The following is a 27,830-nucleotide window of genomic DNA, read 5'->3' as shown; positions in this document are numbered from 1 at the left end:
TTCGTTTGGTAACTCATAATTCAACTTATGATTGATGTATAGATTTAAACAAAATGTCTAAAAACTAGTTGAAGGAAGCAATGCATTGGTATTTACCTCAATTTTTCTGATAAATATTGCACTAAACGTGGAGTGGGGATTTGATATGTTTAAGTTGATATTGCTTATCTTTTTATTTGTGATCTCTAGATTTATTATCAGAGTTCTATGGCGAGTTAAAAAAGTTTAAATATTACTTTCGTCTTTATATTCGAGTTTTGGTTCATTTTGGTCTATATACTTTTCGAATGTTCATTTTGGTCTCTATATTTTCAACTTTGGTTCATTTTTAGTCTCTATACTTTCGAATTATTTATTTTGGTCCTTGTACTTTCAGTCTCGATTCATTTGGTCCTTAAACTTACAAAAAGTGACCAAATCATTAAAAAATGAAATGAAAATGAAAATGTAGGGACTAAGATGGTTACTTTTTCAAATTCCAATGATCAAAATGAACATTCGATAGTATAAGGACAAAAATGAACCAAAGTTAAAAGTAAAGAGACAAAAATGAACACTTCCAAAGTATAGGAATCAAAATGAACAAAAACCCAAAGTGTGGGACTAAAGTAGTATATTAAACCCATGTTAAAAATATCAATTGATCTATTTTGAATGGTGAATTTAAAATTTAGATGTAGATGAAGGAAGGAAGAAATAACAATGAGAATTAATTTTATTAAGATATTTTACAATTTTAGTTAATTTGTGTATTTAAATTATAATCAAGGTGTGGATTGCTATTTAGTTTCTAAATTTGGAAAGTAATTAGATACGTTAATGAATGATGTTATATCAGGATTTTTTAATATATATTTTAAATAATAATCCTATAATTGCCAAACTGAGTGAAGTTTTAAAGATTTCAAGGTTAAATTATAAGTTTACTATCTAAACTTTATGGTCTGTGTTTTTCTGACAAATTTAAAACTTTTAAAAACTAATTGTTGTATATTTTATGCCTAATGAAATTCTTAGACTTCTAATATTGTGTCTAATAGATCAATAGTTTTTCCTTAGAAAAATAAAAGTTCGCAAATTAAATGTATAATTATAAATGTTAAAAGACCGAAATCTTGAAATTCAATAGTTCAGAGATTTGTCTTATTAAAAAGAAGAAGAAGAGTTGGGTCTGGAATTGTTATTTAAGGTATAACTTATACAATTAAAATTGTATATTGAAAACTAAAATTGGTGGACTAGAATCAAAATTCTAAAAATTTGAAGATTAAAATAGAAATTTTTTTTTCTAAAAGTCAAACATTTGTCAATATAATTCATTACAAAGATTGCAGTAATTTGGGTTCGGTCTTTTTTTTTTTTTGGGCATTTCCCCTAGTTTGTGGGTTTGTTTTGATTCGTGATGGTTTCTCTCGTTATTCTGTTTTCTTTTGTTATGGCTTTTGATCTCTGGTTCTATTAAGAGCTCAGTATTTATTGTTTCTTTGCTTGTTGTGGTGCCTTGATCTCGGGTTATGGGATCTTCCTGTTGTTGTATAATAATATTACCTATTAAAAAAAATTGCAGTAATTTTTTACCTGTAATGATTTTTCATTGAGTTTTTTTTGTACAACAATTGATGATCGAACCTCCAATTTCTAAGAATAAAGACTATGCTAATTATCTTCCAGTTAAACTCATTTTTGGTGATTTTTTTTTATTTAGTTTTAATTTGAGCTATAGTTTTTCTTTTTTTCTTTTTTCTTTTTTCATTTTTTTTTAAATGAATCTATCTTAGTTAAATACGTCAAAGAAAAATGCAATCTTAAAAGTTAAAACAATAAAAACATTAAATTTTTTTTTAAAAAAAGACAAATATTAATTTATACTCTTAAACTTTTGATATAGTATCAATTTAAACTCTAAAATAATAATTATATTAGTTTAAATACTGAATTTGAGAATTATATCAATTTTAACTTCAAACTAATAATTTTATCAATTTAAACCTTAAAATTTCATAATTGTATCAACTTAAATCTACCATTATGTTTTATTTGGATACACTTATAAATGTTAGGGTTTAAATTGATGCACAGTTCAAGATTTAAATTGATATAACTATTAGCTTTAATTTAAATTTATACAAAACCCGAAGTAATTCATAATTTAAATTGATACAATCTCCAGAGTTTAATATTTAAATTGATACAATTCTTATTAGAATTTAAATGGATACAATCTCTAAAGTTTAAAGGTATAAATTGATATTCATTCAACAACAACATACAACAACAAGTATTTGTAGAAATATGCTAATATTAGAATTTGAGTACTTTTAGCTAATAATTAACTGATTAGAATCGAACAAGCCTTGAAATGACACATTTTGAATTAGTTAAGGGACAGCCAACCATTTAAAAAGAAAAAGAAAAAGAAAAAAAAAATAAAAAGGAAAAGAAAAAAAAAATATATATAATCTGCCATAGAAAAATCCCTTAATTTTTCAAAGTTTCTTTTCGAGTTAATATCACGTAATTCTTTCAAAATAAACAGAGAAAAATGGAGTAAGACAAGAATATGAAAGGCTAACTATTTATTTGATCATTATATCTTTAAAGAAATTTCATATATGTAAAAATTGTATATTAGCAATTTTAAAATATAATTCTAATTGAGTGTTTAAATTGATTCATTTATAAAAATTCGGAGGTTTGGTAGATATGATTAAATTAAATTATAAGTCTAATCTCACACTTTGAAGTTCGAGTCTATTTGATTCTTTAACTTTTAAAAGTGTCTAATAGATATCTAAAGTTCAGTTTGAAAATCATTTGACTTTTGATACTTTAATTTTAGAAATTAACCTTATTTTTCTCTCAACTTCTTACTATAATTTTCATCTTTTTTAAGTACAATAGCTGAATTGTTAGTTAAATTTAAAAAAATAATAAGCAGTTTTTTTTATAAAAAAAAAAAACTATTTTTTTTAGTTTTCAAAACTTACCTTAAAGTATTGGTAGAGAGTAAATAACAAAATAAGAAATCCAGATATGGAAGAGACGTTTGGTTTAATTTTCTAGGGCTTAAACTTTCACTTTTATGTCCAATAAGTCTATACCATATATTGAAATTATTGAAAATCAATTAATCTATTAGATATAAACTTGAACTTTATGTCTAATAAAATCCTAAACTTTCAATTGCATGTCTAATAATTAAATTTGTAATTTTGAAAGTTCAATACCAAATTTAATCATACAATTATTAGTTTAAAGCTCAAAGTGATACAATTCCAACGTTTAGGGTAAAAGTTAGGTTAAAAAACATTTATAGTCCCTAAACATTCAGAGAAATAACAATTTAGATCCCGTTTAGTAATTATTTTAGTTTTCTATTTTTGATTTTTGAAAATAGAGTTTATTTTCTCCTTATCTCTTACAATGATTTGCATATTTCTTAAATTCGATTATTGAATTCTTAGCCAAATTCTAAAAACAAAATAAGTTTTTAAAAACTGCATTTTTTAGTTTTCAAAATTTGGATTGGATTTTTAAACAATTGGCAAAAAGTAAATAACAAATGAGGAAATTTGGAGTAGAAAATAGTGTCTATAGACTTAATTTTCAAAAACAAAAACAAAAAATCAAATGGTTACCAAACGGCGATTAAATAAACATGAACTTTCGTTTATAACGAGTCCTTCAAAATTTGTAATGATTTAGAACATAATATCAAGATTTAATGATATTTTATGCATAAATAAACAATTAAACTTATTAAAGACTCAATATTTTAAAAAAAATACAAAGTCTATGTTATAAAATATTAAAATTGACACCTAATTTTAATGATTTTTTTTTTTTTATATTAGAGACTAAATTGTTATAATTTTGAAAAAAAAATAAAAACTAAATTATTACCCGATTGAAAATATAGAAACTAAATGGTTGTAGACTAAGATTCATGAACTAACAACAAAAGTTTTCAAAATAATGAAGGTAACCCTCCAAGTTTAGGCCAATGAGGAGAGAGAAAGAAAGCTTAGAGAGAGAAAAAATTGAAGAGAGAAATTAAAAAAATAAAAATAAAAATACATGGTTGATCATCATCCAATCCCATGTGCTTCAACCTCTCTCCTGTCTTCTCTCTAATCCCCACATCTCTCCCTCTCTCTCTTCCATGAAAAATTTGCCTTCACATTCTCTCTCCTCCATTTTCCCCATGTCTAAATTTCCCAATTTCATCCTTTACTACCTTTCTAGGGTTTTGAAATTTTGTTACAAAGCTAAAAAAGCTGGTTCAACATTCACAGATTTCCATAATTAATTACAACACCTCTAAAATCAGCACTTCCTTCCCATTTCCCACCCCCTTTCTAAAAACAAGAAACTGTTAAAACAAAAACACTTTTTTTTTTCTTTTTCTTTTTAAATTTAGAACTCTGAATCAATTTTCTTCTTTCTCATTTGTTCTTGTTCTTGCTGTTGTTGACTGTATTGGCTCTGTGCCCAAGAACAGGGTTAAAAAAAAATGGAGTGTTGAGAACGAGAAAGTGGGTGAGTTTAATGTAGAGAAAAAAGGGGTTTTGAAGATAGCGATGTTGGCAATGGAGAAGGATTTTGATGCCAAGTTGATGATTCAGAGCAACGCTTCTAATGGCGGCAATGTTCAGAGATCCAAGAGCTTTGCCTTTCGAGCTCCTCAGGAGAATTTCACAATCCAGGATTTTGAATTGGGAAAGATTTATGGGGTTGGTTCATATTCCAAGGTATTTATTCTTGTTTCATTTTTTTCTTTTTAAAAATTAATCAATCGTCTTGTTTTGTAATTTACACCAATCCAGGGAAATTATGGAGATTTTAAATTTGTGTATGATTCTGTTATTACTTACATTTTGATTTGGTTGGTTCTGTGATAAATTGAGTATTGGAGTGATAATCTGTAGATATTATAGAATGTGATTAATATTTCCTTTTCACATTCTAAATCTTATGAACAAGTATCAATTTTCTTTTATCTAGACTCCAATCATTCTTTCCGTGTATTCAAGGTTGTGTCCTATGCTTCTTTTTTCTTTTTACCCAAAAAATTTAACTGGGCAGCCATACATCTCAAGCTGGAGAAACTTGAAATAGGGTTCAAAATGAATCTAGGATCCCTTGAATTCATATAAACTGGAACATCTGTTTTGTTTACCTTCTTCATTTCTTTCTGTTTTCATGTCCGCTCCAAACCGCCTTGTGTTGGATGGAAAAGATCTTGCTTGAATGCTACTTGAGGAATAGAACTCAACTCACCCATCAACAAAATTTTAAGCACTCATTAACAAAATCTATTTTTTCCCAGTGGGATGTTCACGTGTTTAACTTCAATGATAAGAATAAAACAGCAATTTAGGTCCCATTTGATAACTATTTAGGTCTTATTCGATAACCATTTTGTTTTTGGTTTTTGGATTTTGAAAATTAAGCCTATTTATTCTCAATTTATTACAATGATTTGCATATTTCTTAAGTACAAGAGTTGAATTCTTAGCCAAATTCCAAAAACTACAACAAGTTTTTAAAAATTACCTTTTTAGTTTTCAAAACTTGGCTTAGTTTTTGAAAACATTGGTAAAAAGTAGATAGGAAAGCAAAAAATTTAGTGGTGGAAGGAGTGTTTATAGGTTGAATTTTCAAAAACCAACAACAAAAAACAGATGGTTACCAAATGGGACCTAAAAAAACAATTTTTAAAATATTGTTTTTGTTTTTGGAATTTAGCTAACAATACAAATGTATAATTAGGAAAGATGAAAACATTAGCAAATAAGTTGTAAGAAAGCAAGCACTACTTTAAAAAACCAAAAACAAAAGACCAAATGGTTATCAAATGAGGCCTTAAAGATACTGCCAACAAATTTAATATATTTTTTTTCTAACAGAAAAACTAATGAATAATTTTTAATGCAGTTGGAGCAAAATTAAGAACTTTAAAAGATTAAGGATGATTTAGTATATTTAGCTCTTTGCTTTCGTTACAATCATTATCTTTATCTGTAAGGGTGAGTATCATGATATCAACTGTTGTGTTTTATCTATTGTTTTGTAAATGGCCTTCTAAATGTTCTCACCAGGTTGTGAGGGCGAAGAAGAAGGACACAGGAATTGTATATGCATTGAAGATAATGGACAAAAAATTCATCACCAAAGAAAATAAAACTGCTTATGTGAAGTTGGAAAGAATTGTACTTGATCAGTTGGACCATCCTGGGGTTGTCAGACTATTTTTTACCTTTCAGGATACTTTTTCTTTGTGTATGTATTTCTTATGCATATCATTTTATCTTTTTTATGTGAATGTTTGTAGAATCCATATCTTTTCGTTTGCTTGATCAAAAGTCACTATGAACTTATTTATTTGCACAGTTTTCTGTTATCCACGTTGTTTTCTTACTGATACTCTTCTTGATTTTGATGTCAAGACATGGCATTGGAGTCTTGTGAAGGTGGAGAACTTTTTGATCAGATAACTAGGGTAAGTTAATTTGAAAGAACTTTAAAATGTTTGTATGCCGATCTCTCTCATGAAGTTTATAAATCCCCCTAGAATACATTTTCAAATTTTGCTATTTCTTGTGATCGTAAACATTAAATTTGAGTTAACTAGATAATTTGATAAATCTATGCATATTTTTCTGTTTAGACGTTCAAGTTTTGTGACCAAGGGGTGTTACTTAAATTTTTTTTTTCTCCAAATACTTTTGGAGAGAAGTCTTTGGTGAAAGCTTGCTAGCATGTTTATTTTGGTCGTTCAAGTAATTATTAGTAATTTATTTAATATGGTACATGTTTCATTTTCCCCTTTCAAAAATTTCCCCTGTTATTGATATTTTGAAGTGTAAAATCAATTTTCAGTCATATGGTTTCACGTATCTTTTAAATTTTGATCACTTTTGAAGCGTTGGATGGCTGTGATATTGCATTTGCATTTTGGAGAAAAGATATGTCATACTGTCAGTAATTTATATGTATATGCTTATTGGCATTTTTCGTTTTTTTCATTCTAAACTTAGAGTAGTTTATCAACAGAAAGGTCGTCTGTCAGAGGATGAAGCTCGGTTTTATACTGCAGAAGTGGTCGATGCCCTTGAATACATACACAACATGGGATTGATACACCGAGATATCAAGGTTTCTTATCTCTGTTTGCTCTATTATTGTGGACATATAGCACATAAAAAATAAACATTTTTTTTTTACAGCCTGAAAACTTGCTACTTACGACTGATGGACATATCAAAATAGCTGATTTTGGGAGTGTAAAGCCTATGGTGGATAGTCGAATTACCGTTCTCCCGAATGCAGCATCAGGTTCATATCACTGGAAAAAAAAGAAAAAACTTAAATTATATTCGAAGCACATCTTGACATGGATTGCACCAAATTTTCCTTGTAGATGATAAAGCTTGTACATTTGTGGGAACTGCTGCATATGTTCCTCCAGAAGTCCTTAATTCCTCCCCTGCAACTTTCGGGTAACGAGTTCGTTGTACTTACCTGTTCATAACAATATTACTTTACATCAAATATTACTTTACATCAATGTTTTTATCCGAGCAATTATCCAAGGAGGCAGGTACAATATGGTTGGCACAGGTACAATATGGTTGGCAGTGTTATTCCCCTTTAATGTAGGATAAAGGAACAAAAATCACGGTTTCACCATGTAACCTAGGGTTTAGAGGGGAGCAATCATTATGTGATGGTCTCGTTGAATAATTTTTCTGTCTTTTTGGGTCTTGAAATTCAAGAGCTTTTGTTGGCCTTTATGTTCGTATCGTAACTCATCTGTCCATTTTAGTTTATACTCCACGTAATCAGTTCTTTGGATTTGAAAACAGAAATGACCTTTGGGCGCTCGGGTGCACCTTGTACCAGATGCTTTCAGGGACTTCTCCTTTTAAGGATGCAAGTGAGTGGCTTATTTTCCAAAAAATTGTAGCACGAGATATAAAATTCCCCAGCTATTTTTCCGAGCAAGCAAGGGATCTCATCGACCACCTATTGGTATGTACGTTTTTTTGTCCTCCAGTTCATTTTAGCATTTTCAGACTTCATTAACTGTATGAATTGTTAAATGATGCCCTTGGGTAGCTGTTAATCCAGTTTAATGAGAAATCTCCTGCATTTTTGCATTAAAATCTTTTGATTTTGTGATCGAAATATTTATCATAAATTTGTTATATGCATGAGTTCGGCCTTAACTCATCTTTTGTCTATTTCAGGATTTAGATCCCATCAAGAGACCGGGTGCGGGAGCCGAGGGTTATACTTCTCTCAAGAATCATCCCTTCTTTGAGGGGGTTGATTGGAACAACATAAGAGCACAAACTCCTCCCAGACTTGCTTTAGAAGCAGGGGTATTGTTTGCTATCAAAAGTGCTTGTCATCATTTATTTGATCCACTTGTTCTTGTCAAATACGTTATCTCGCTTTCGATTATGTAGAGTCATTCAAATGAGAACGAGGATGGCTCTGAGTCCTCTTGGAATCCTTCACATGTTGGAGATGGTGCATCAAGACAAAATGATGGGAATGCTGGTTCTGCATCAACTTCCGAAGGATCACATCATATTACTCGGCTTGCATCGATCGACTCCTTTGATTCAAAATGGTATTTGTTTTCTTCCTGATATTTACTATATTATATTGCTCAAGACAATGACTTCGTTGTGATTATAGCAGCGATACCGATCTCTATTTTGGCTTGCTTTGCTATACTTACTAAGAAATGTCTAAATGTTAATTTTCGTCTTAACAGGCAACAATTCCTTGAACCTGGAGAATCTGTTCTTATGATTTCAATGGTGAAAAAACTTCAGAAGCTAACAAGCAAAAAGGTTCAACTCATCCTCACCAACAAACCAAAGTTGATTTATGTTGATCCTTCAAAGCTCATTGTCAAGGGGAATATTATTTGGTCTGACAATCCTAATGACCTCAACATTCAAGTGACTAGTCCTTCACATTTCAAGATTTGCACAGTATGCCATATCAACTCTATGCTTCTCTTTCTAAATAATTTTAGATTTATCAATGTAGATTGCCAATTTTGAGTATTTCTTTTTCCTGATCACTTTGAATATTCATTGATGTCCTGTTTGATAAAACATTTCTTTTCCGTTTTATGTTTTCGGAGATTTCTCCTCTGCTTTCTGAAAATGACGTGTCTCAAAAACTGAAAAGGAGTTCCATATATATATATATATTTAAAGAAAAAGATTATTTGACAAAACAAATTATTAGTAAACAAGCAATCAATCAAATTGGCTCAGTTATGCTTATCATTCTGTTGCCAAAGCCAATGGCTCAGTTGTTATGTTTCTCAACTGTTCTAATCCAAAGTTCATTCTTCAGCCAAAGAAGATTGCCTCTTTCGAGGATGCGAAACAGCGAGCCTGGCAGTGGAAGAAGGCGATCGAGGGGCTTCAGAATCGATGAATCGTTTGTGGTGACACATTCTTTGGAAGAGTTTACATTTTAAAGAGGAAAAAAGAAAGTGAGGTTCATCAATAACTTAAATTTTCTAGGATTATTTATTTAGTGGGAGCTATTATATAGTTGGAAGAAAATATCAGCTAATCCACACCCTCCATCAACCCCAAAAGAAGAAAGCTGGAAGAAAGAAGAAGAAAGAGTGATATTTTTATATCATTGAATCATTTCTTTGGAATTGTATGTGCAGTTCTGCCTTTAGTCTTTATATATGGCCTGGATTAATACATGTATTGAAGATACCTACCAGTCATCAATGAAATTTACTCATCAAATTATTTCCTATTATACAATTATATGAATCCTTGTTCTCTCTAATAGTTTAAAAAGAAAAAAGAAAAAATTTCAGTGTCTATGACTACTTGATCTGTGAGTTGCCACAGAATTGATTTCATTTTTGAACATAGGATTATACATCTTTTTAACTTGGGACTTCTGGCATTGTTTACTTGAACTTTATGATATTAAATATTTAATTATAAATTGCAAATTACCATAGTAGTTTAAAAAAGATTAGGTAATAAGAGTTGGTCAAGGATAATTTTTGAAAAGGTAAAAATTAAAGGGATCTTTCTTATCCAATCTCTTCAATTTTATGTATGATAAGATTCATGAAATGTGAAAACATATTTAGTTGGTAAGGGATCACTCGATCGGTTAGATATATAATTTGAAAATGTAATAAGCTATTAAACATTTCTTAAAGTCTAATTGAACTAAATTGATAATTTAACCTAATCTATTAGGAGAGATTATTTTGTCATTCAGTACATCGAGTTTTGATGAATGGATGATTGAGTATCATGGGTCAAATATAAAAATAAAAATTTTTTTGAAGGGGGAATTTTAATATATCAAATGTAAAATCGAGAATTTTAAATTACTGAACACCAAGCTAATTACTTGAAATTAGCACCCATTTTATAAATTTAGCCAAATATAAATTAATGGTTTTTTTTTTTTTTTTTTTTTTTTTTGGGGGGGGGGGGAAAGGAAATTACTTCGTCCCCTTTTTAATAAATGAACTTTTGATTAAGATGAAAAGCGTGTAAGATGCCTCCTTTTGAGGCTGAAAAAAAAAATACTTTTTTTTTCTTTTATATAACAAATTAATTATTTTACAGGAATTTAAAAGATTCAAACTTAAAATCATTTCATATAATAATATGGAATCAGACCAGCAAAAAAGGAAAAAAAAAAAAAAAAAAAGGAAGAAGAAAATATGTATCAAATGGTTAATTTGCATTGGTACAAGGATCAAAACAAAAGTTTGGAAAGTAGAAGGATTAAAACAAATAAAAATTAAAAATACAAAAAAAAAAAAAAAAAACCCCATTTGAAGATATGGAAAATAAAATGGAGTAAAAGTCGAAAATATTGAGACAAAAATGACATATAAACAGAAAAGGGAAAATTGACCACGGAGCTCAATGATATATTTTAGAATATTAAAATACTATTTTTGTCTTTTTATCTTAGGTATGTTTTTAAATGATTTTGAAATTGTTAATTTTTTTTATGATTAATAATCCAAAATCAACTTAATTTTTTTTATTTTATACTTTAAAACATGTTTTGATAGTATCAAAATTAATTTCGAAATATATTACTGTAGGATGACAATCATAAAATGGTGAATATGGTTTAATCAAACCAATTATTTTTTTTTATTGATGTGGGTCCAATTAAATAAATTAACAAACTTTTTGTTAACAATTGATTTAAACAATCAATTCATGCAAATAAATTTAACTCAAAATAATAAAAGAAATTAACAACATTACTATAAAGTACCCTATTTGATTCTAAAAACAAAATTGATAATGAATATAGAAATTTAAGAACTAGACCAAAATATACAAATATGAGAGCAATTAATTTTATGTAATAAACTATAATGACACATTAATTGTAAAATTAAAATAGCATAGGGATAGAGAAATTAACATTGAAAATCTTTATAGTGGTTTAATTAAACTCGACTTACATCATTTTTCCAAGCGCCTCTTGGGATTTTGAATAAGGATCTTATCAACTATTTCCACGAATTAGAGCCCAATCGTTACACCACTATTTTTGTGAGTTCGAGAGCAAACTCAAACTTTTCCACGGATTAAGAACAAACCGTTACGACAACTCTTTTTGTGATTAAGAGCAACCCTTGCAAAATATTTACAAGAATTAGAACACACTCAAGAAACTCTCTAAAATAGTGAATTTACAAATTTTGAGGTTATAACAAATCAATCCACACCATACATAAATCTATCTCAAGAATAAGATGAAAAAGAAGAAAACAATAATAGAGGCTTAATGAATCATGGAGGATTGTAAAAAGTTGTGAAATTGTTGTTAAAATTTTGGAAAAGATGAAGTGTTTTAAAAGAGGGAGAAGTCGGTGAAAATCACCATTCAATTTGAGGCTTTGGATAGTAGTAAAAGGAAATCAAATGGTGGAGATTTAAACTCAACTAGTTATTAGACACAAATAAAAATAATAAAATAATATCTATCTTTTAAAGTAATTTCTCTTAAAACCTAACAAAAAGATAAATGCTCACCATGTGTCTAAAACTAATTATTAGACATGAAAATGAAATAATATTAAATTAATTTTCTTTTTAAATTCATTTCATTTTTAAAACCAATCCAAAAATAAAAAACTTACCATGTGTCATTCCTCTATTACTCCAAATAGTGCATTTAAGTTGGTATGAGAAAAATTATAAGACATGAGATTTTTTCGTTAAGTTTGTTTTGACTACTCTGATTTGAGTGATTCAAATTGCATCGAAATCGTTGTTTCAAATTCTACACAATGAACATTTAAAAAACACTCAAATTGTTAATAAATAAAAGTAGGTTTGTTATTTTCAAAATATTAACTAATTAATTAATTTGAGATTAAAAGTAAAAAAAACTAATTATTACTTTTATACTTTAAAATATGTTTTGATAGTATCAAAATTGATTTTAAAATATTAAAAATATATTTATAAGTGATTTTAAAAGTGACAAAAACGATTTTAACCTTTTTCAAAATCGAGTTAGGTTAATTAAATGACAAAGAATCCGAAAAATTCATACAACCCAACTCAACCGGCAAAATTTGGATTGAGTAACTTCTTTTTTGGAAAACCGGTTCGGCTTGCGTTTGGTTGTCATTTTGGTCGGTTCAATCCGAGCCAAACCAAAAACTCGGTTAAATTATAAGTTAAACGTAAACTTTAGGGTTTAGCGGTTAGCACACGTCAGCCATAAGGCTTCCCATCTCCTCCCCCGTGTTTCCCCCCCTCTTCTTCCGTTTCTCACTCTCCGGCGCACCTCTCTCCGCCAGCAGCTCTCGTCCACTCGTCCAGTTCGCCGTTTTTTCGTTCCCAGAATCTGTGTTTCGTTCTTGCAAAGTTGATATGCAATTTTGATACCATTTCGTGTAGCTAATTCATGAGCCGAGCTGATTAGAGGTCATTCATCCGCTAGAATGCTTAGAATGGATGAATTTTTGAAGAACCAAATCTTTGCAACTCATGCAGTTGCTGCTGTAGGCTCAGTGACACTGAGCACAGTTCTTACTTACCCTCTTGACACTATCAAAACTCTTATTCAGGTTTAATATCTTGCTATTGTGAAAATTTTCTGTAATGGAAGTATATCTGTATGAGTTGAACTAATTATTTGCTCTACAATAGGTTGGTTCTGATCCTTTAGGATCTGGTAAACAGTTGACGACTACTCAAGCTTTACAGAGAATTCAATCTCTCTCAGGAAATTCAGGTGATTCTTTAATTTTTCTTGAATTATAATATTGAGCCGGTTGAAGGTTGGCTGCACTGTCTTGTTATCTGAAAATCCATTCTTCAATCGTAGTCTCAGTAAATCTTTAGCATTTGTTATTTGTTTTTTTTGTTTTTTTGTTTTTTTGTTTTAAGTAAGCTCTCAACGTTAAGGAGTTCATTAACTTCCATTCCCAATCTTTTATACCCTTTGTTAGATTTTGGACTGAGATAAGAAGTTTTAGACGAAAAAGACTGTTATTCTTTTGGAAATAGGCATTCAATTTAATTCCCACTATTCCACTTGAAGGAATGAACATGATGCATGGGATGAAATTGATATTAGTTTCTTTGAACTAATGCCTAATGGCGAAGTGTAACCTTTTCTTTTAATATGTGTGTGCATGTGCCCCGGATTAAGGTTAATGAAACCTAACCATGGTTTTGGTCCTTCTTTGATGACCCAAAACCATGATTAGGTTCCGTTAATGAGTCCTTATCATAGTCTGTTGAGTAAGATGCTTTTGTTATTGGGCCCTTTTTGTTGTATCCTTTGTTGGAAGGCTGAGGAAAACCTAGATCACCTTCTCTGAGAGTGTCAGTTTGCGAGGTATGGGTTGAATTGTTTCTTTAGGAGTTTAATTTTGTGTTAGCTTGCTAGAGAGATGTTCGTTTGATGACTGGAGAGTTCCTCTTCCCTTTCAAAGAGAAAGGTCATTTTTTGTGGTTTGTGGGTGTGCGCTTTGTTGTGGGATCTTTGAGAGAAGAGGAACAATAGATTGTTTAGAAGTGTGGATAAAGGCAGTGTTTTGAAAGGCATGGCCGGGCGCGTGCCTTCAAGCGCCTTCCACGAAGCGGCGAGGCGCGCCTCGCATAATCACACACATAATTTTTTGCTCTTCTTTAATTCACATTTCTATCCATCTATGTTTTAGTCGTGTAAATAACATGTATATAGTATATTATATATTTTTTATATTTTTTGTGTCCACGCCTTTTTGTGCATTTATGCCTAGGCTCCAGAGAGCCATTGTGCCTTAATGCGCCTTGGACATTTTAAAACACTGAATAAGGACCCTAGCAAGGTTTTGTGTTTCACTTTGAGCTTCGGTTTTGAAGACTTTTTGTTATTATTTCCTAGGCAACATCTTATTTAGTCGGAAATCCTTTCTCTAGGAAAAAAACGAAGGAAAAAATTGTCAGAGAGAACTTAATTATGGTTGAAAAAAGTGGTTATCACAATATATATTGTTAAAACATCTCAGTATTTGCTTGGCCTTTTTTTTTTGGTAAGGAACAATGCTCTCATTGGGGAAAGTGAAAGAGTATACAATGAACATAGAAAAAAACAAGCCCATAAAATTGAAATAATATTTTACGAATGTTGCACTATGGCAATTTTGCTTTTATTAGTTTGCGAGAATATAAAGTTAGAGAATAGTAAAATGAAGTCATAATGGTATTTTGTTTTGTATCAAATGGTTGGTTCTCAAACCTTTGCTTTTATGTATCACGTGAGCATAACTCAACTGACATAAAACATGTATCTTTGATTAAAGAGGTCAGAGGTTTGAAACCCCAAATCTCTTTTTCTATATATTCCTTTACTCAACGTGGTAATTGCCTGCTTTCTTGAAAACATATTGCTTGGATCATATTATTTAGAGTTTAATTTTACACTGACTGAAGATTGCAGGTCTGTATAGTGGATTTGGATGGTTGGCCTTTGGGAGACTATTTGGTATAGGAGCTAGATTTGGAATATATGAAATTGTGACAGCATTTTATAAAGGTAAATCACATATCCTAGTTTAAAGTATGTTTTTATATCTTATCTATGAATGTGTCCAACATTGCAATCTTAACTCGAAGTATTCAAACCAACAACCCAAATATTATTTAATGAAATGAATTTGATTGATAAAAAAAATATGCAAGGAAGGGAAATTACAAAATTCATCTTTTGTTGGACTGACTTCAACATTTCAACGAGACTTCAAATATACTATCAATAAATTTTGTTTTCGTGACGGTCGTTAGTGCATACATGGCAGATGGTCGGGAAGATGATTACGTGCATGTGTCAGAGGCTCTGCTAGCTGGGCTTATGGCTGGTGCTGTGGAATCATTGATATGCTCTCCATTTGAGCTTGTTAAACTTCGTGCCCAGGCGACCTCCGCAATTCGTGTACGAAGCCCAATTCCTCCTGTCGGACAAGAAAGAGCTCTTGCACCTTCTATGTCAAGACTTCTTCATGGCTATACTCTGGATCAAAAAGCCTTAAACCATTCAGTTGGTCTTTTATCCACCCTGACAACTAAGCACCCGAACATAAAAGGTGCTTTACAAGAGTATCCATGGATGATGACAGGGTCCGGGAGGCCACCTGCAGTCAGCAACGTGCATAGGACATCAGATATCATTTCACTAGAAGGATGGCGTGCATTTTGGAGAGGTCTACGATCTGGGATCGCGAGGGATTCCATCTTTAGTGGCGTATTTTTCTCAACCTGGCAATTTCTGCACCAATCTATGCTTATTTGGAAGAGCATCAATATGGATTCACGACCCAGGTTTGACGATTTGATACTAGACTTCCATTGCAGTTATGTCTAATTTGCTTCCATTTCAAATTTTCACTTTGAATCGAAGAGTTTCCATTGGATATCAAGAACACAATTATGGACTTGACCACTGTCCCTAGTTTCTTGAACTGCTTGGTGAAGTTTGAGTATCTGAGCCAATATATAGTTGTCGAAATCTTGATCTAACTAGTTGATATAAAAGTCTGGCTGTGGCATCTTTCACTTATATTGAATATTATTATATGTTTACTGTCTCCTTTCATTAGCTTGAGATGATAAACAATTTTTTCTCTTGATCTCTTTTTCCAGGTCAAATGATGAAGTAGGCCCGCTCTCTCCATTTTCAGTTAGTCTTGCAGCTGGATTTTCTGGTGCAGTTGCTGCGGCTGCTTCTCATGGTTTCGATACTGCCAAGAGTCGATCACTATGCACCGTGTTGCCCAAGGTATGGAATGTAACGAACATAACAAATCAAATAGAACGAAATGTGGAAAGAAGAGAGAAATATTGCACGAAGGATCAAATGGTTTAATTAAGTTCTATACATTCATTGAAGTGGAAACGATACAAGTATTTATAGGAAATAATAAACTACCCACTAATGCACTAGCCTTGAAATTCTATCACAAACCTTGAAAATCTCCCTTTAATGAATCCACTAAACCATTATGCCACTGTCCTCCAAATTAGGAGGCACTACCCAAAATAAAAGCCATTAACTTCAATTAAAAAAAGAACTAATTTAATTAATAACTTGTAAAATAAGTTTGCACTAATTTTTAACACTTCCTCTTAGTGCAAACAAACGTTCAACAACACTAGGTATGCTCCTAAATTCCTCAAACTTAGACTTTACCAAGAGCCTTAGTAAGTATATCAACAACTTGCTCCTTGGAATGTATCTTTTCCAATCGAATATCTTGTGTCAAGACTTTCTCTCGAACAAAGTGAGAATGTGTTTCAATATGCTTTGTATGAGCATGAAACGCTGGATTTCCTGCAAGCTCGATTGCACTTTCATCATCACAAAAAATGGAAACTGGATAGTTTAAACTGAAAGATATTTCTCCCATAAGCCTTTTTAGCCAAATACACTTTTGAGTAGTCATAGTAGCTGCTACATATCTACTTCACAACTTGAAAGAGCAACAAAGGATTGCTTCTTACTGCACGATGAAATAACTTCCGAACCTGTATTGAAACAGTATCCTATTGTGAAATGTTTGTCATTTATATTACCAGCCCAATTTGCATCAACAAAACCATTTAAACCAAAAGATGTAACTTGTTTATACAACAAGCCAAGACATAGGGTGCTTTTTACATATGGTAGAATCATCTTTGCTACAATTAAATGAGCTTCACATAGTTTATCCATAAACTGAGCAACACCACCTACAGAATAAGAAATGTCAGACCTTGTGATAATTAAATAAATTAAACTACCAACAAGTTTTCGAAAAGGTGTTGCATTAGCCAATTGTTTTCCTTCTTCCTTAATCAACTTCAAGGACGGATCCATAAGTGTAGTCATTGGTTTTGACCGATTCATGTCAAAACGATCTAATAAACTCGCTGCATATTCTTTCCGTGAGACAAAGTATCAATCTGACATTTCAATTTCCAAGTCAAGAAAATATCTTGCTTCACCCAAGCTTTTCATTTCAAAGCGAATGGACAAAGCATCTCGGAGACTATTAATTTCAACTTCGTCATCACCTGCCATGATCATGTCATCAACATAGAGTAGTAGCACTGTACATCTTGAAGTTGTCTTTTTAGCAAATAGATTTGAATTTGCATTTGAAGATCTAAACCCAAAAAATTCAAGATATTGAGCAATCTTACCATACCAAGCACGAGGAGCTTGCTTAAAACCATACAAAGCCTTTTCGAGTCGACACACAAAATTTGAAAACTCCTTAGAAATAAAACCATGAGGTTGTTCCATAAAAATGTCTCGATCCAACTCTCCATAAAGAAAGCATTCTTCACATCTATCTGCCACAATTTTCAATCTTTGTAAGCAGCTAATGAAATAATTGTCTTGATGGTCATCATTTTAGCAACAGGACTGAATGTCTCTTCATAGTCTAGACCATATTGCTGTGAAAAACTACGAGCTACAAGATGAGCTTTATACCTTTCAATAGTACCATCAGCCTTTTTCTTTAACTTGTAAACCCATTTACAAGTAGCCAACTCGACATTTTTTGGCTTTGGAACAAGTTCCTACGTGTCATTCTTGCTAAGAGCCAAAATGTCCTCCTTCATTGCTTCTTCCCATTCGAAAATTCCTTTAGCTTCATTATAAGACCGGGGCTCATCTTCACAAATATCACTCATTTTAAAAACAAGATGCAAATGTACAATTATTTAACTGTACCTTATAATCAGATAAATAATGAGGTCGTATTTTCGGTCTAGAAGACTACGAACAACTTCACTATCTTCATCTGCCTCAACGTTTTCTCCATGATTAACATTAATACCTTTCTCATTCGATACATCGTTGGTAAAGAAAGGCGACACGTGAACAATATCTTCTTTCTTTGAATTTGCATCCATTTGGTATGACAAAACTTCGTCAAACACCACATCTCGAGAAACAAAAACTTTTCTCGTCTTTGGATCCATACATCTCCACCCTTTCCTGTGAGTATCATATCCAACAAAAATACAACGTCTTGCCTTTAGGTCTAATTTAGTACGTTTACTCTTTGAAACATAAACATAACAAATTGACCCTAAAACCCGAAGTAACTCACATCGGATTTCTGATGATATAGTACCTCAAAAAGAGATAGATTCGATCCTGTCCATGGAGGTAAGCGATTTATGACATGACAAGCTGATTGAATAGCTGTTGCCCACAACTTCCTTGGAAGATTCTTTGCATGCAGCCAAGACAAACACATGGAGGTAAGATTTGCTAATTTACGTTAAGCAATTTCATTCTGTTGTGGAGTGTCAGACCACTTCATTTGGTGTTGAAACCCATGCTCTTTGCAGTAATTTTGAAACTGATCAGACATTTATTCTCACCCATTATCTGTGCAAAGACACTCTATAGACAACTTAAATTGCTTCTCCACTTACTCCTTGAACTGGATAAACTTGGAGAAAGTATCACTTTTAGTTTCCAAAAAATACACCCAAGTGAAATGAGGAAAATCGTACATAATGACCATAACATGACAACAACGAGAATAGCTGGGTGTTTTAGTTGGTCCCATTAATCTTAATTAACTAATTACAATGCACTGTTATTTGAGTTTGAGAAAGGAAGATGATGTGACTTACCAAATTGACAACCAGGGAAAACCACATCATGGTGTATTTCTTTAAAGAGAGGAACACCATCAAGAAGCTTCGTCATAGAAATTCTTTCCAACAGCTGGTAATCAACATGGCCCAGCCAAGCATGCCAAAGTGTTGCAACATCATTTTGACCTGTCTTTTTAACATACGCATAATTTGCAGACAAAACATAGAGAGACCTCTTTCCAGTGAACAAAACATCACATTCAAATTCCTTAACATCAGAAATAATTTTCACATCATTTGGTCCAAAAAGAACATACCTCTCAGAGACGACAATCTGAGAGACCGAAATCAAATTCTTCTCTAAACCTGGAACATGCTAAACATCTGTAAGAGAAACACCATCGTTCTCAACATTAACATGCCCTTCTTGAGTAACAGGTGTAAGGAATTGTCAGCAGTCACAATTACTTTTCCTTCTTGGTGAGCACATACATTAGAGAGAAGAGAAACATTTCTAGTTGCATGATGAGAACAACCAGAATCAATGTAATCTATAGAAACATTAGCATGCAAAATAATGGGTTGATCTATAGCTTAAATTGATAAACATTGTTTCCATTTAATGTGCTTAGATTTGTTACTTTCTTGTACAACATTTGCTTCTGCTTCTTTGAGATCCACATGATAATTTTTCCACAACGATGGCACACCACCTTCACCTGACAATCACGTTTTATATCTCCTGGCTTGCTGCACCTAAAACATTCCTTCAATTTTCCCTTTAACTGCCCTTCAACCTTGGAATCATTGCTGTCATTTGAATTACATTTGGAAGAATAATTGACTCTTCCCTTGTCTTTTGTATAAAGAATAGCTTCCACCTTGTTTCCAAGCATTTGTTTCAACAATGCTTCTTGATTTGAGAGCAAATTTCCAACTCAACAATAGAAGGCTGATCTACGCAACCTTGTATCAAAGAGATAAATGGACTTCTCTCGCAGTCCACGAATAAGATAACGACACAAACGAGCATCGCTAATGGGCTCCTCTTTATCAAATTCTGAAATTTCAGAACACAAAGTCTTAACTTTCAGAAAATATTCTGAAACCGAAAAATTACCTTGAGTCATTCTAGCAAGTTTGTTTTCCAAATACTGCAAGCTTGTTGTGTTCTTCTGAGTGAACAACCTTGCAAGTGTGTCTCACACTTTCTTTGGAGAATTCTCATCACAAACGTGCTCTATATACCCCTTGCTGATAGAAGTTTGCAAAGCAAATAAAACTTTACCACACTTGACCTTCCACTTCCTCCGTGCCGCAACGTTCTCTAGAATATCTTTTGGAATTGAATCATCTCCGAAAACAAGATCCCACAAAGCTTGTCCTTGAAGAAAAGCTTCCATACATAGCCTCCAATAGTTATAATTATCATCAGTAGTAAGTTTGTCTATACAAATGTTATTTCCACCGTTCATCTTCACTGAGTATTTAAACTCAAACACAAAACAAAGAACCTGAATGCTCTGATACTATGTAAAGAAAACAAAAAATTGAAGAGAATGGAATATGGAAACAATAGAGAAATATTGCACGAAGGATCAAAGTGTTTTAATCGAGTTATATATATTCATTGAAGTGGAAACAATACAAGTACTTATAGAAAAATAATAAACTACCCACTAATGCACTAACCTTAAAATTCTACCACTAATCTTGAAAATCTCCCTTAATAAATCCACTAAACCATTATGCTATTATCCTCTAATTTAGGAGGCACTATCCTAAGTAAAAGTTAAAAGAAAAAATTAATTTAATTAATAACTTGCAAAATAAGTTTGCACTAATTTTTAACATGGAAATCATTAATGGAAGAGTTCGGTGCAGTATAGTTTCAGACATGGAAATCATTATAGTGCACTTGTTGTGATGGGCTTGTCTGATGAACAAAATTAAAATTATGGCAGTACTCCTGAATTTTGCAAAAAGTAGTCAGAAACTTTTAAAAGTTGCAATATTATGCTTGACCATCTATAAACATTTCAAAATTATCACTAGTGTAGAAATCCTTTAGAATTTTGGAAATTGAAAATCTAAAATGGTATAGCGGTGACCTAAAATAGAAAATTGGATCACCACTCTACTTTAGGTCCCAATTTCCGTTTGAAATTATGAACTAAAGGTAGTTTTGAAATACTTATGAAAGTTCGAGGACAATATTGTCACTTTTGAAAAATAAGGATACTTTGAAACAAAGGGTAAAGTTCAGGGTGTTTTTTTATTTCCATTTGAAATTTTAAAGGAATTTTATTTTAAGGGTAGTTTTGAAATATTTATGAAAGTTCGAGGGTATTATTGCCAATTTTGAAAAATAGGGATACTTTGAAATAAAAGGTAAAGTTTCGGGGTATTTTTATAATTTAGCCTCTGATAAAAAAAACCATCACGATAATTTTCCTATATGCAATTTAGCCTTATGGAAACATTTTCCTATTTAGTGCAAAATTTTATATTCTATGTTCACACCTATTGTCTTAAAACATTAAGATGATGTGAATCATTTTTTAGTTCTTAATAATTGAACACTACAAAAAGTACGTTTCATATAACATTTCTTCCGCCCGATCCATTTTCCTCGATGAGGATCTTGACCGTTAGAAGTACCTTTTTTTGGAGGTAGAATATTCAAATATTATCAAAAAATCATACATTAACTTTTGTTTTTACTTTTGAATACACAAAAAGTTAAAGGTTCCCTTTATGACCATTTGGTTGTTTATTTTTGAAAATTAAGTTAATAGACACTATTTTTACCCATATGTTTTTTTGTTTTGTTATCAATGTTTTCAAAAACCGAACAAGTTTTGAAACCTAAAAAAGTAGTTTTTTAAAAACTTGTTTTTGTTTTTGGAATTTAACCGAGGATTCAAATGTTTGTGAAAAAAATGTTGAAAATATAGTAAGAAAATTGAGAGGAACAACCATAAATTTCAAAAACAGAACCTAGTATATTCATTTTATATCAACTTCATAGATTATCCTTTATATCATGAACGTGTTGTACACAAAAATGTTATCCATATATTCTGTTGATAGGCTTTTTGCATAGTAAAATGGAGTTATTAATGAAGTAATTTTGAAACAACTAGAGTTGAGAAAATTTTGTTTTAAAGTTCAAGAATGAAACTGAAGATTGTTAATATTAAGGGGAGCACAAGATATTATCTCTCTCCCTATTTACTCGCATTGTGTGATTCTCGCTGTTGTGTTCCATATGTATCGTCTTCTCTATTACTATAATGTCAAGTTTTACAATCAGCAGGATCATTTAGAGTAGGAGATGTACATGCAACATTTATTTCCTATGACGCATCCCTTCTACGTTTCTCAACTTACATGGAAGCAATTGGTTGATCATGGTTGTTTTGTTGCAGTATGTCGCCATGGAGAGAAAGTTTCTCAAATGGCGAAGACCGGGTAATAGATTCGAGAGAACTACAGGGATTCATCCTGCAGATCGAAGTCTCCTGTTTCGTGGCATAGGATTGCGAATGGCTCGCTGTGGTTTAGGGTCATTTTTTATGGTTGGAGGTTACTATTTGATTATCGATCATTTGTTGAAATGATGTATTATTTGCAGGGAATACTTGGAATAAATTACAAAGAGTATTTTCAAGGCCATAGAGAATCAATTTCTTTGTACCATACACAGATTTTGTATGGCTAATTTGCTATATTTCTGATAAAAACATTGTTTCTTAAGCATCTGTTGCATAATTATGTTACCCAATTTTATATAGCCAATTTGAGGGTATAAGGCCCTAGTTATCCTTTTAAAGGTTTAGACGGCTGGATTTTTCACTCATACAAAACTAGGTATATATCACGCACACCGTCCTTCTTTATATATATATATACATATATAATTCCAATATTTATTTATTTATTTTAAAAATAAATTCTGATATTAAGATTTTTAGGTTAAATTATGGATTAGTTTATGAATTTTGAGATTTGTGTCTATTTTGTTTTCGAAATTTTAAGAGTATTTTTATAGGTTTTTTTAAACTTTCAAGTTTGTGTCTAATATATTATAGATTCTTAAAATTTTCTAATTTTGTGTCTATTTGATTATTTATAAATTTTAAGATTTAAAAAATTAATTGATATATTAAATATTAACATTAAATTTTATGTCTAATGTAACATTAAATTTTCAATTTTGTGTCTATGAATTTAATTTAGTACCCAAACTTTTTTTATTGGACCAACTTATTTACAGTGTATTAAGTAAAAAAATAAAATAAAATAAATAAGATTGCTCAAAAGTAAACTAATAATTAGAATTAAAATAACCCTTTTGTTTTGAAGCTTAGTGACTAAATAAGACATTTTCAAAAGTTAAAATAACTATATAATATCATAATAACTGAGATCTTTTGAAAGTTGAGTAGAATCGGATAAACTTTTTCAGAGAAGACTAAAATGAGACTTAAACTTAATTTTAATATATATAGTCACAATTATTTTATTTAAATACTACAGATTTTTTTTTTTAAAAAAAATTAAATTTAAGCAATGAGTGAGTGAGGTAGAGTTTAAATCTCCAATGAGAGATATGAAGCTGTTGATACTTTAATTTATTTCACACATGTCAAATCGAGCATAACTCGATCAACATCTAAATATGCTAGAAACCAAGAGATCCGTAGTTTAAATTCCTTATCTCCAATTGTACTTAAAAAATCCATTCCACATATATAATTGTAATCAATTTCGATTTTTTTTTTTACTTCTTAAAACAATATTTAGTATAATAATTGTTACAGTAATCATAGCAATTAATGAATATCATTAGAAGCCTTATTATCTTGGCTCAAATTTGTTTTTATCATATCTTTATTAAACGTGGTTTGAGCTGCACAATAAATAGATGCACCCTTATTGGTTACTTTTTGTCGTCGTCGTCCTCAGGTTTCCATCTTTTCCAAGCCCACCCTATGATAAGAACTCCTCCTAAAGCAAGTAACTGAAAGCAGATGAAATTAACTAACATCAAAGCAATTTTTTCTTTCTTTCTTTACAATCAAAGAGCTGTATTATTTATTTATTATTCTTTTTAGTTCAAAGCTGCAATTTGCTTGATAAGTATAGAAGCCATTGAGTTCTAATTGTGAAAACCGCTTGCATATAATTTAAATGAGTAACAATTGAGCTGTGCGTAGAGATGTCCATTTTTTTAGAGCTGAAGTCCCGTGGGAGTCCGTCTTTAATGAATGAAAAAAAGAGGGAGAATGAGATAAGAAAATTTTTTAGGAGTTAAACGAAGATGGAAATGGAGAATGTATTCTCCATTCATGTTCCTGGCCTCATTTATTTTCATTATTATTATTATTTTAAAAAAATTATATATACACATACATATAAAAGATGGAAAATTATTTCAAAGGGTAAAACTGTTGAAAATATTTACAAGATATAACAAAATTTTAGAACTATCAATGATAGACACCGATAGATTTATCAGTGTCTATCATTGATAGTTCTAAAATTTTGCTATATTTTTTCTATATTTAAAAATGACCCTGTAAAGGTATGTATATAAATGTGAATCAATTTAAACTCTTACTTATAGAGATGATGATATTGTATGAATAATTTGATAAGTTTAATGACTTATCTCTAAACTCTTATGTGTACTTAATTAAATAACTTATAAGGAAACACATTAAACTGAAGTCCTATTCTATTTTATTTAAGAGGTTTAAGAATTTTGGTTAAGGGAAACTCATAAGGAATTCACAATTTAAATAAGAACTCACGATGGAAAAAACTATTTAATTGAATTTTTTGCTTAAAAAATTTTGCATCATTTTTTTTTTCTAAACAAATAAAAAGGAGAATAATCCCCTTCTTGAGAACTCGAAACCACCACAAATTTCCTCTTTGAATATGTCTTGACCCCCGCAAAATTAAATAGAGAATTTTTTAAGATGGAGAATAAAATGGGCAGAGATAAAAATCGAAAAGTCATCTCCGTCCCTATTCTCACTTCGTGGACATCTCTAAGACTATCTAATGAATTCAATAAACTTAAAAATATTAATAAAAAAGAATTGCGCCATGTAATTGGCCACATAGCTTGATTGCAAAAAATGACTCGTCTAACACTTGAGTATTATTCTAATTTCTTTTAAATAAATGTATTATTCTAATTAAAATCTCTCCAAGTTGGTCTTAAGAAGCATCTTAACAAACCATTTGAGTTTATTTATTCTATTTTCCTCTATGAACTCACATTTTTTAAAAATAAAGCAAAATTTAAGAAATTAAAAAAAAAGTTTATTTTTTTAAACTTAGATTAAAAGTTCAAATATTTCTTAAAAATATTATAAGAACTACCATAAAAAAATTAGAGAACATAAATTTTAAAAATAGAAAACAAAAAACAAATTAATATTAAAGAGAAACTTGATTTTTTATTTTGAGAAATTAAGCTAGCTTATACAAACACACTACTCCCACTAATTAGTTATTCTATTTTATAATCTATAAAGCAAAGTTCCAAGTGTTTTTTTTTTCGATATTAAATGAATCAACTTATATATAAATATAACAAAATGTCATTGTGACATATTTTGTATATTTAAAAATATTTTTTTTAGTAATTTTATCATTTAAAATAGTTAATTTTAAAACTTTGTTCTATTTTTGAAATTTGGTTAAGATTTAAATATAATTTCTTAAAAAAAAAAAAAAACTGAAAAACAATCCAAAGTTTAGAAAATAAAATCATTATATCAACAAAATTTAGAAAACCTAAACTTAAAAGTTGTGTTTAATAAGTTATTTGACATATATAACTAAAAATAAATAAACTGAGCAATAAAAACACAGTAGGAGTAGGAGAAAATGGAGAACGAATCATACCGACCACCGGATTGCCGGATGTGAAAACTTGCCAGGGCGCTTGCACTCAGCCACCAACGGCGGAGGAGGAACCACTTCCGGTGCCGGAACGGTGACGACGATAGGCTTCTGAGGTGGAGTTTCTTCTTTCTTCTCCCCTAATTTCTGCAGATTTTTTAGCAAAGACTTGGGCAATTTAGGGTTTTTGTGAATAAATTCTCTGTTCTCAGCCATGTCGTAAGATCACCGGTTCCGGCGCCGCCGCTGATCGGAACAATATTTCGTTTGTCCTTGTGGAAATATCTGTGTTTTGGAAGGTGAGAGAATTGCCCTTTTTGTGGACGGATCGGAAGAATGGCCTTTTTCTTTTTTTCTTTTTATTCATTTATTTTTTAATTTTATTTTTGAGTTGCTTCGTTCTCCCGCCAAATACGATGCTGCGCTAATGAAAATTAACGTACACCTACCAATTGTTTAATACAATGTAAATAATTTGAAAGGAAAAAAATAATAATAAATCATTTTATACCCTATAAATATTTTAGGTTCTAATATTTTGAAATTTTTTCATCGAGTATGAAAATTTGAGTTTTTTTTTTCTCCATAATTATTAGTTGATGTTATTGAAATGGACATATGTTTTTATTATTATTATTATTATTATTATTATTATTTGAAGAATACATGTCGTTAGAATTATTTTCACTTGGTTTATTTAAAATCATCTTAAATTTATCCAAATAATACGTTTCTTACACCAAAAATCTTACTAAAGTAAGAAAAGAAAGAAATAAATAAAAATATTTTTTAATTCTTCCTGAATTATTAGAGAAAAATAAAGGGGAAAAGGAGGATAAAAAATTGCTTATTACGTTAATTTGACATTTGAAAAGGTGTACACATGTGTGAGAGCTGATACATGAATGATTTTCAAAAGAAATCCTAACAGAGAGGTCTAAATTTGCTCACTTATGAAAGTTCAAGGGTTTAAACTGATACAATTATATAAACTTTCTCTAAAATTTTCCAAACAAATTCAACTCTAAAGTAAATAGTATAAATTAATGTATTCATAAAAGTTGAAGGCTTTAATTGATACAATTATTAGTTTTTAACGTCAATTTTGATACCATCCCAAATGGGTATATAAATTGGGTCTTTCCCCCTAATTTAAAGTGTATATATATGTTTTTATTTATCTTTTTTCTTTCTATGGCATGTGAAATTGAGAATTCAATTTTCTAACTCGAGTCAAAATTATATACCTTAACTAATTAAGCTATATTGAAGAATTGGCAGTGTTTTGTTGTTCCTACCATTTTTAGTTCCTTACTTTTAAAGAAAATTTTCATAGATAGAAAAAATGTCAAACTATTTACAGAAATAGCAAAAAAAAATGGTAGACATTAATAAACTCCTATCAGCATCTATCAATGACAGACTTCTATAAGTTTCTATCACCGAAAGACATTGATAGACTTCTATTAGTCTTTATCAAAGAAGATTAAAATTTTGCCATTTTGTGAAAATAGTTTATCTTATTTTTCTATTTTTGAAAATCCACCTACTTCAAATTCACTCTTCTTTTATGTTTGAATATATATATATATTATGGAAGTATTTTTTTTGTATGTCAATAATGAAAGGTAATCATCCTTATGATACAAAAATAACAGCACCTTGGCTTTGCTCATTTACAAAAACAAACATGATTTTTAGGGTACCACCATATTCAAGAATAACCAACTTGATTTATGTTCATCTCATACTCGCAGA

The 27,830-nt window shown here is 30.6% G+C and overlaps 3 protein-coding genes across 5 annotated transcripts; 2 read left to right on the top strand and 1 right to left on the bottom strand.

Annotated features, from left to right (window-relative positions):
- The first annotated feature begins 4,074 nt into the window (after positions 1-4,074).
- On the top strand, positions 4,075-9,815 carry LOC120081895 (3-phosphoinositide-dependent protein kinase 2-like). Its single transcript, XM_039037073.2, has 11 exons — positions 4,075-4,751; positions 6,102-6,282; positions 6,450-6,502; positions 7,057-7,158; positions 7,230-7,338; positions 7,424-7,502; positions 7,869-8,034; positions 8,253-8,387; positions 8,475-8,641; positions 8,789-9,011; positions 9,385-9,815. The coding sequence occupies exons 1-11, from the start codon at positions 4,581-4,583 to the stop codon at positions 9,466-9,468; spliced, it is 1,470 nt and encodes a 489-aa protein (XP_038893001.1). The 5' UTR covers positions 4,075-4,580; the 3' UTR covers positions 9,469-9,815.
- A 2,942-nt stretch (positions 9,816-12,757) lies between these two features.
- On the top strand, positions 12,758-22,907 carry LOC120082087 (Mitochondrial substrate carrier family protein). 2 transcript variants are annotated; one of them, XR_005483037.2, is made up of 7 exons: positions 12,762-13,129; positions 13,212-13,296; positions 14,992-15,087; positions 15,350-15,869; positions 16,191-16,326; positions 18,671-18,803; positions 22,580-22,907. XR_005483037.2 is itself a non-coding variant. In XM_039037308.2 (6 exons), the coding sequence occupies exons 1-6, from the start codon at positions 13,004-13,006 to the stop codon at positions 22,769-22,771; spliced, it is 1,155 nt and encodes a 384-aa protein (XP_038893236.1). In that variant the 5' UTR covers positions 12,758-13,003; the 3' UTR covers positions 22,772-22,907. The 2 variants fall into 2 exon arrangements, 1 of the variants encoding a protein (XP_038893236.1); XM_039037308.2 differs by lacking the exon at positions 18,671-18,803 and having other exon boundaries at positions 12,758-13,129.
- A 947-nt stretch (positions 22,908-23,854) lies between these two features.
- Positions 23,855-26,421, bottom strand: LOC150035141 (uncharacterized). 2 transcript variants are annotated; one of them, XM_090315117.1, is made up of 2 exons: positions 26,076-26,421; positions 23,855-24,174 (listed from the first exon to the last, which is right to left on the bottom strand). In XM_090315117.1, the coding sequence occupies exons 1-2, from the start codon at positions 26,286-26,288 to the stop codon at positions 24,094-24,096; spliced, it is 294 nt and encodes a 97-aa protein (XP_090171243.1). In that variant the 5' UTR covers positions 26,289-26,421; the 3' UTR covers positions 23,855-24,093. The 2 variants fall into 2 exon arrangements, with proteins under 2 accessions (XP_090171243.1, XP_090171244.1); XM_090315118.1 differs by having other exon boundaries at positions 23,855-24,161; positions 26,076-26,408.
- Between the last annotated feature and the right edge of the window lie 1,409 nt (positions 26,422-27,830).

The sequence above is a fragment of the Benincasa hispida genome, chromosome 7 (assembly GCF_027475165.1).
Source record: "Benincasa hispida cultivar pf3 chromosome 7, pf3_genome.v1.1, whole genome shotgun sequence".
Lineage (NCBI taxonomy): Eukaryota > Viridiplantae > Streptophyta > Magnoliopsida > Cucurbitales > Cucurbitaceae > Benincasa > Benincasa hispida.
Note: the sequence above shows the minus strand (reverse complement) of the source record. Positions and strands in the feature narration are given on the sequence as shown.

Coding starts and splice junctions, on each gene's coding strand:
- LOC120081895 (XM_039037073.2), top strand. CDS start 4,581: ATGTTGGCAATGGAGAAGGATTTTGATGCCAAGTTGATGATTCAGAGC. Junction 6,503..7,056: donor TTTTTGATCAGATAACTAGG/GTAAGTTAATTT, acceptor GTTTATCAACAG/AAAGGTCGTCTGTCAGAGGA. Junction 9,012..9,384: donor CACATTTCAAGATTTGCACA/GTATGCCATATC, acceptor TTCATTCTTCAG/CCAAAGAAGATTGCCTCTTT.
- LOC120082087 (XM_039037308.2), top strand. CDS start 13,004: ATGCTTAGAATGGATGAATTTTTGAAGAACCAAATCTTTGCAACTCAT. Junction 13,130..13,211: donor CTATCAAAACTCTTATTCAG/GTTTAATATCTT, acceptor GCTCTACAATAG/GTTGGTTCTGATCCTTTAGG. Junction 16,327..22,579: donor TATGCACCGTGTTGCCCAAG/GTATGGAATGTA, acceptor GTTTTGTTGCAG/TATGTCGCCATGGAGAGAAA.
- LOC150035141 (XM_090315117.1), bottom strand. CDS start 26,288: ATGGCTGAGAACAGAGAATTTATTCACAAAAACCCTAAATTGCCCAAG. Junction 24,175..26,075: donor ATCCGGCAATCCGGTGGTCG/GTATGATTCGTT, acceptor ATCTGCTTTCAG/TTACTTGCTTTAGGAGGAGT.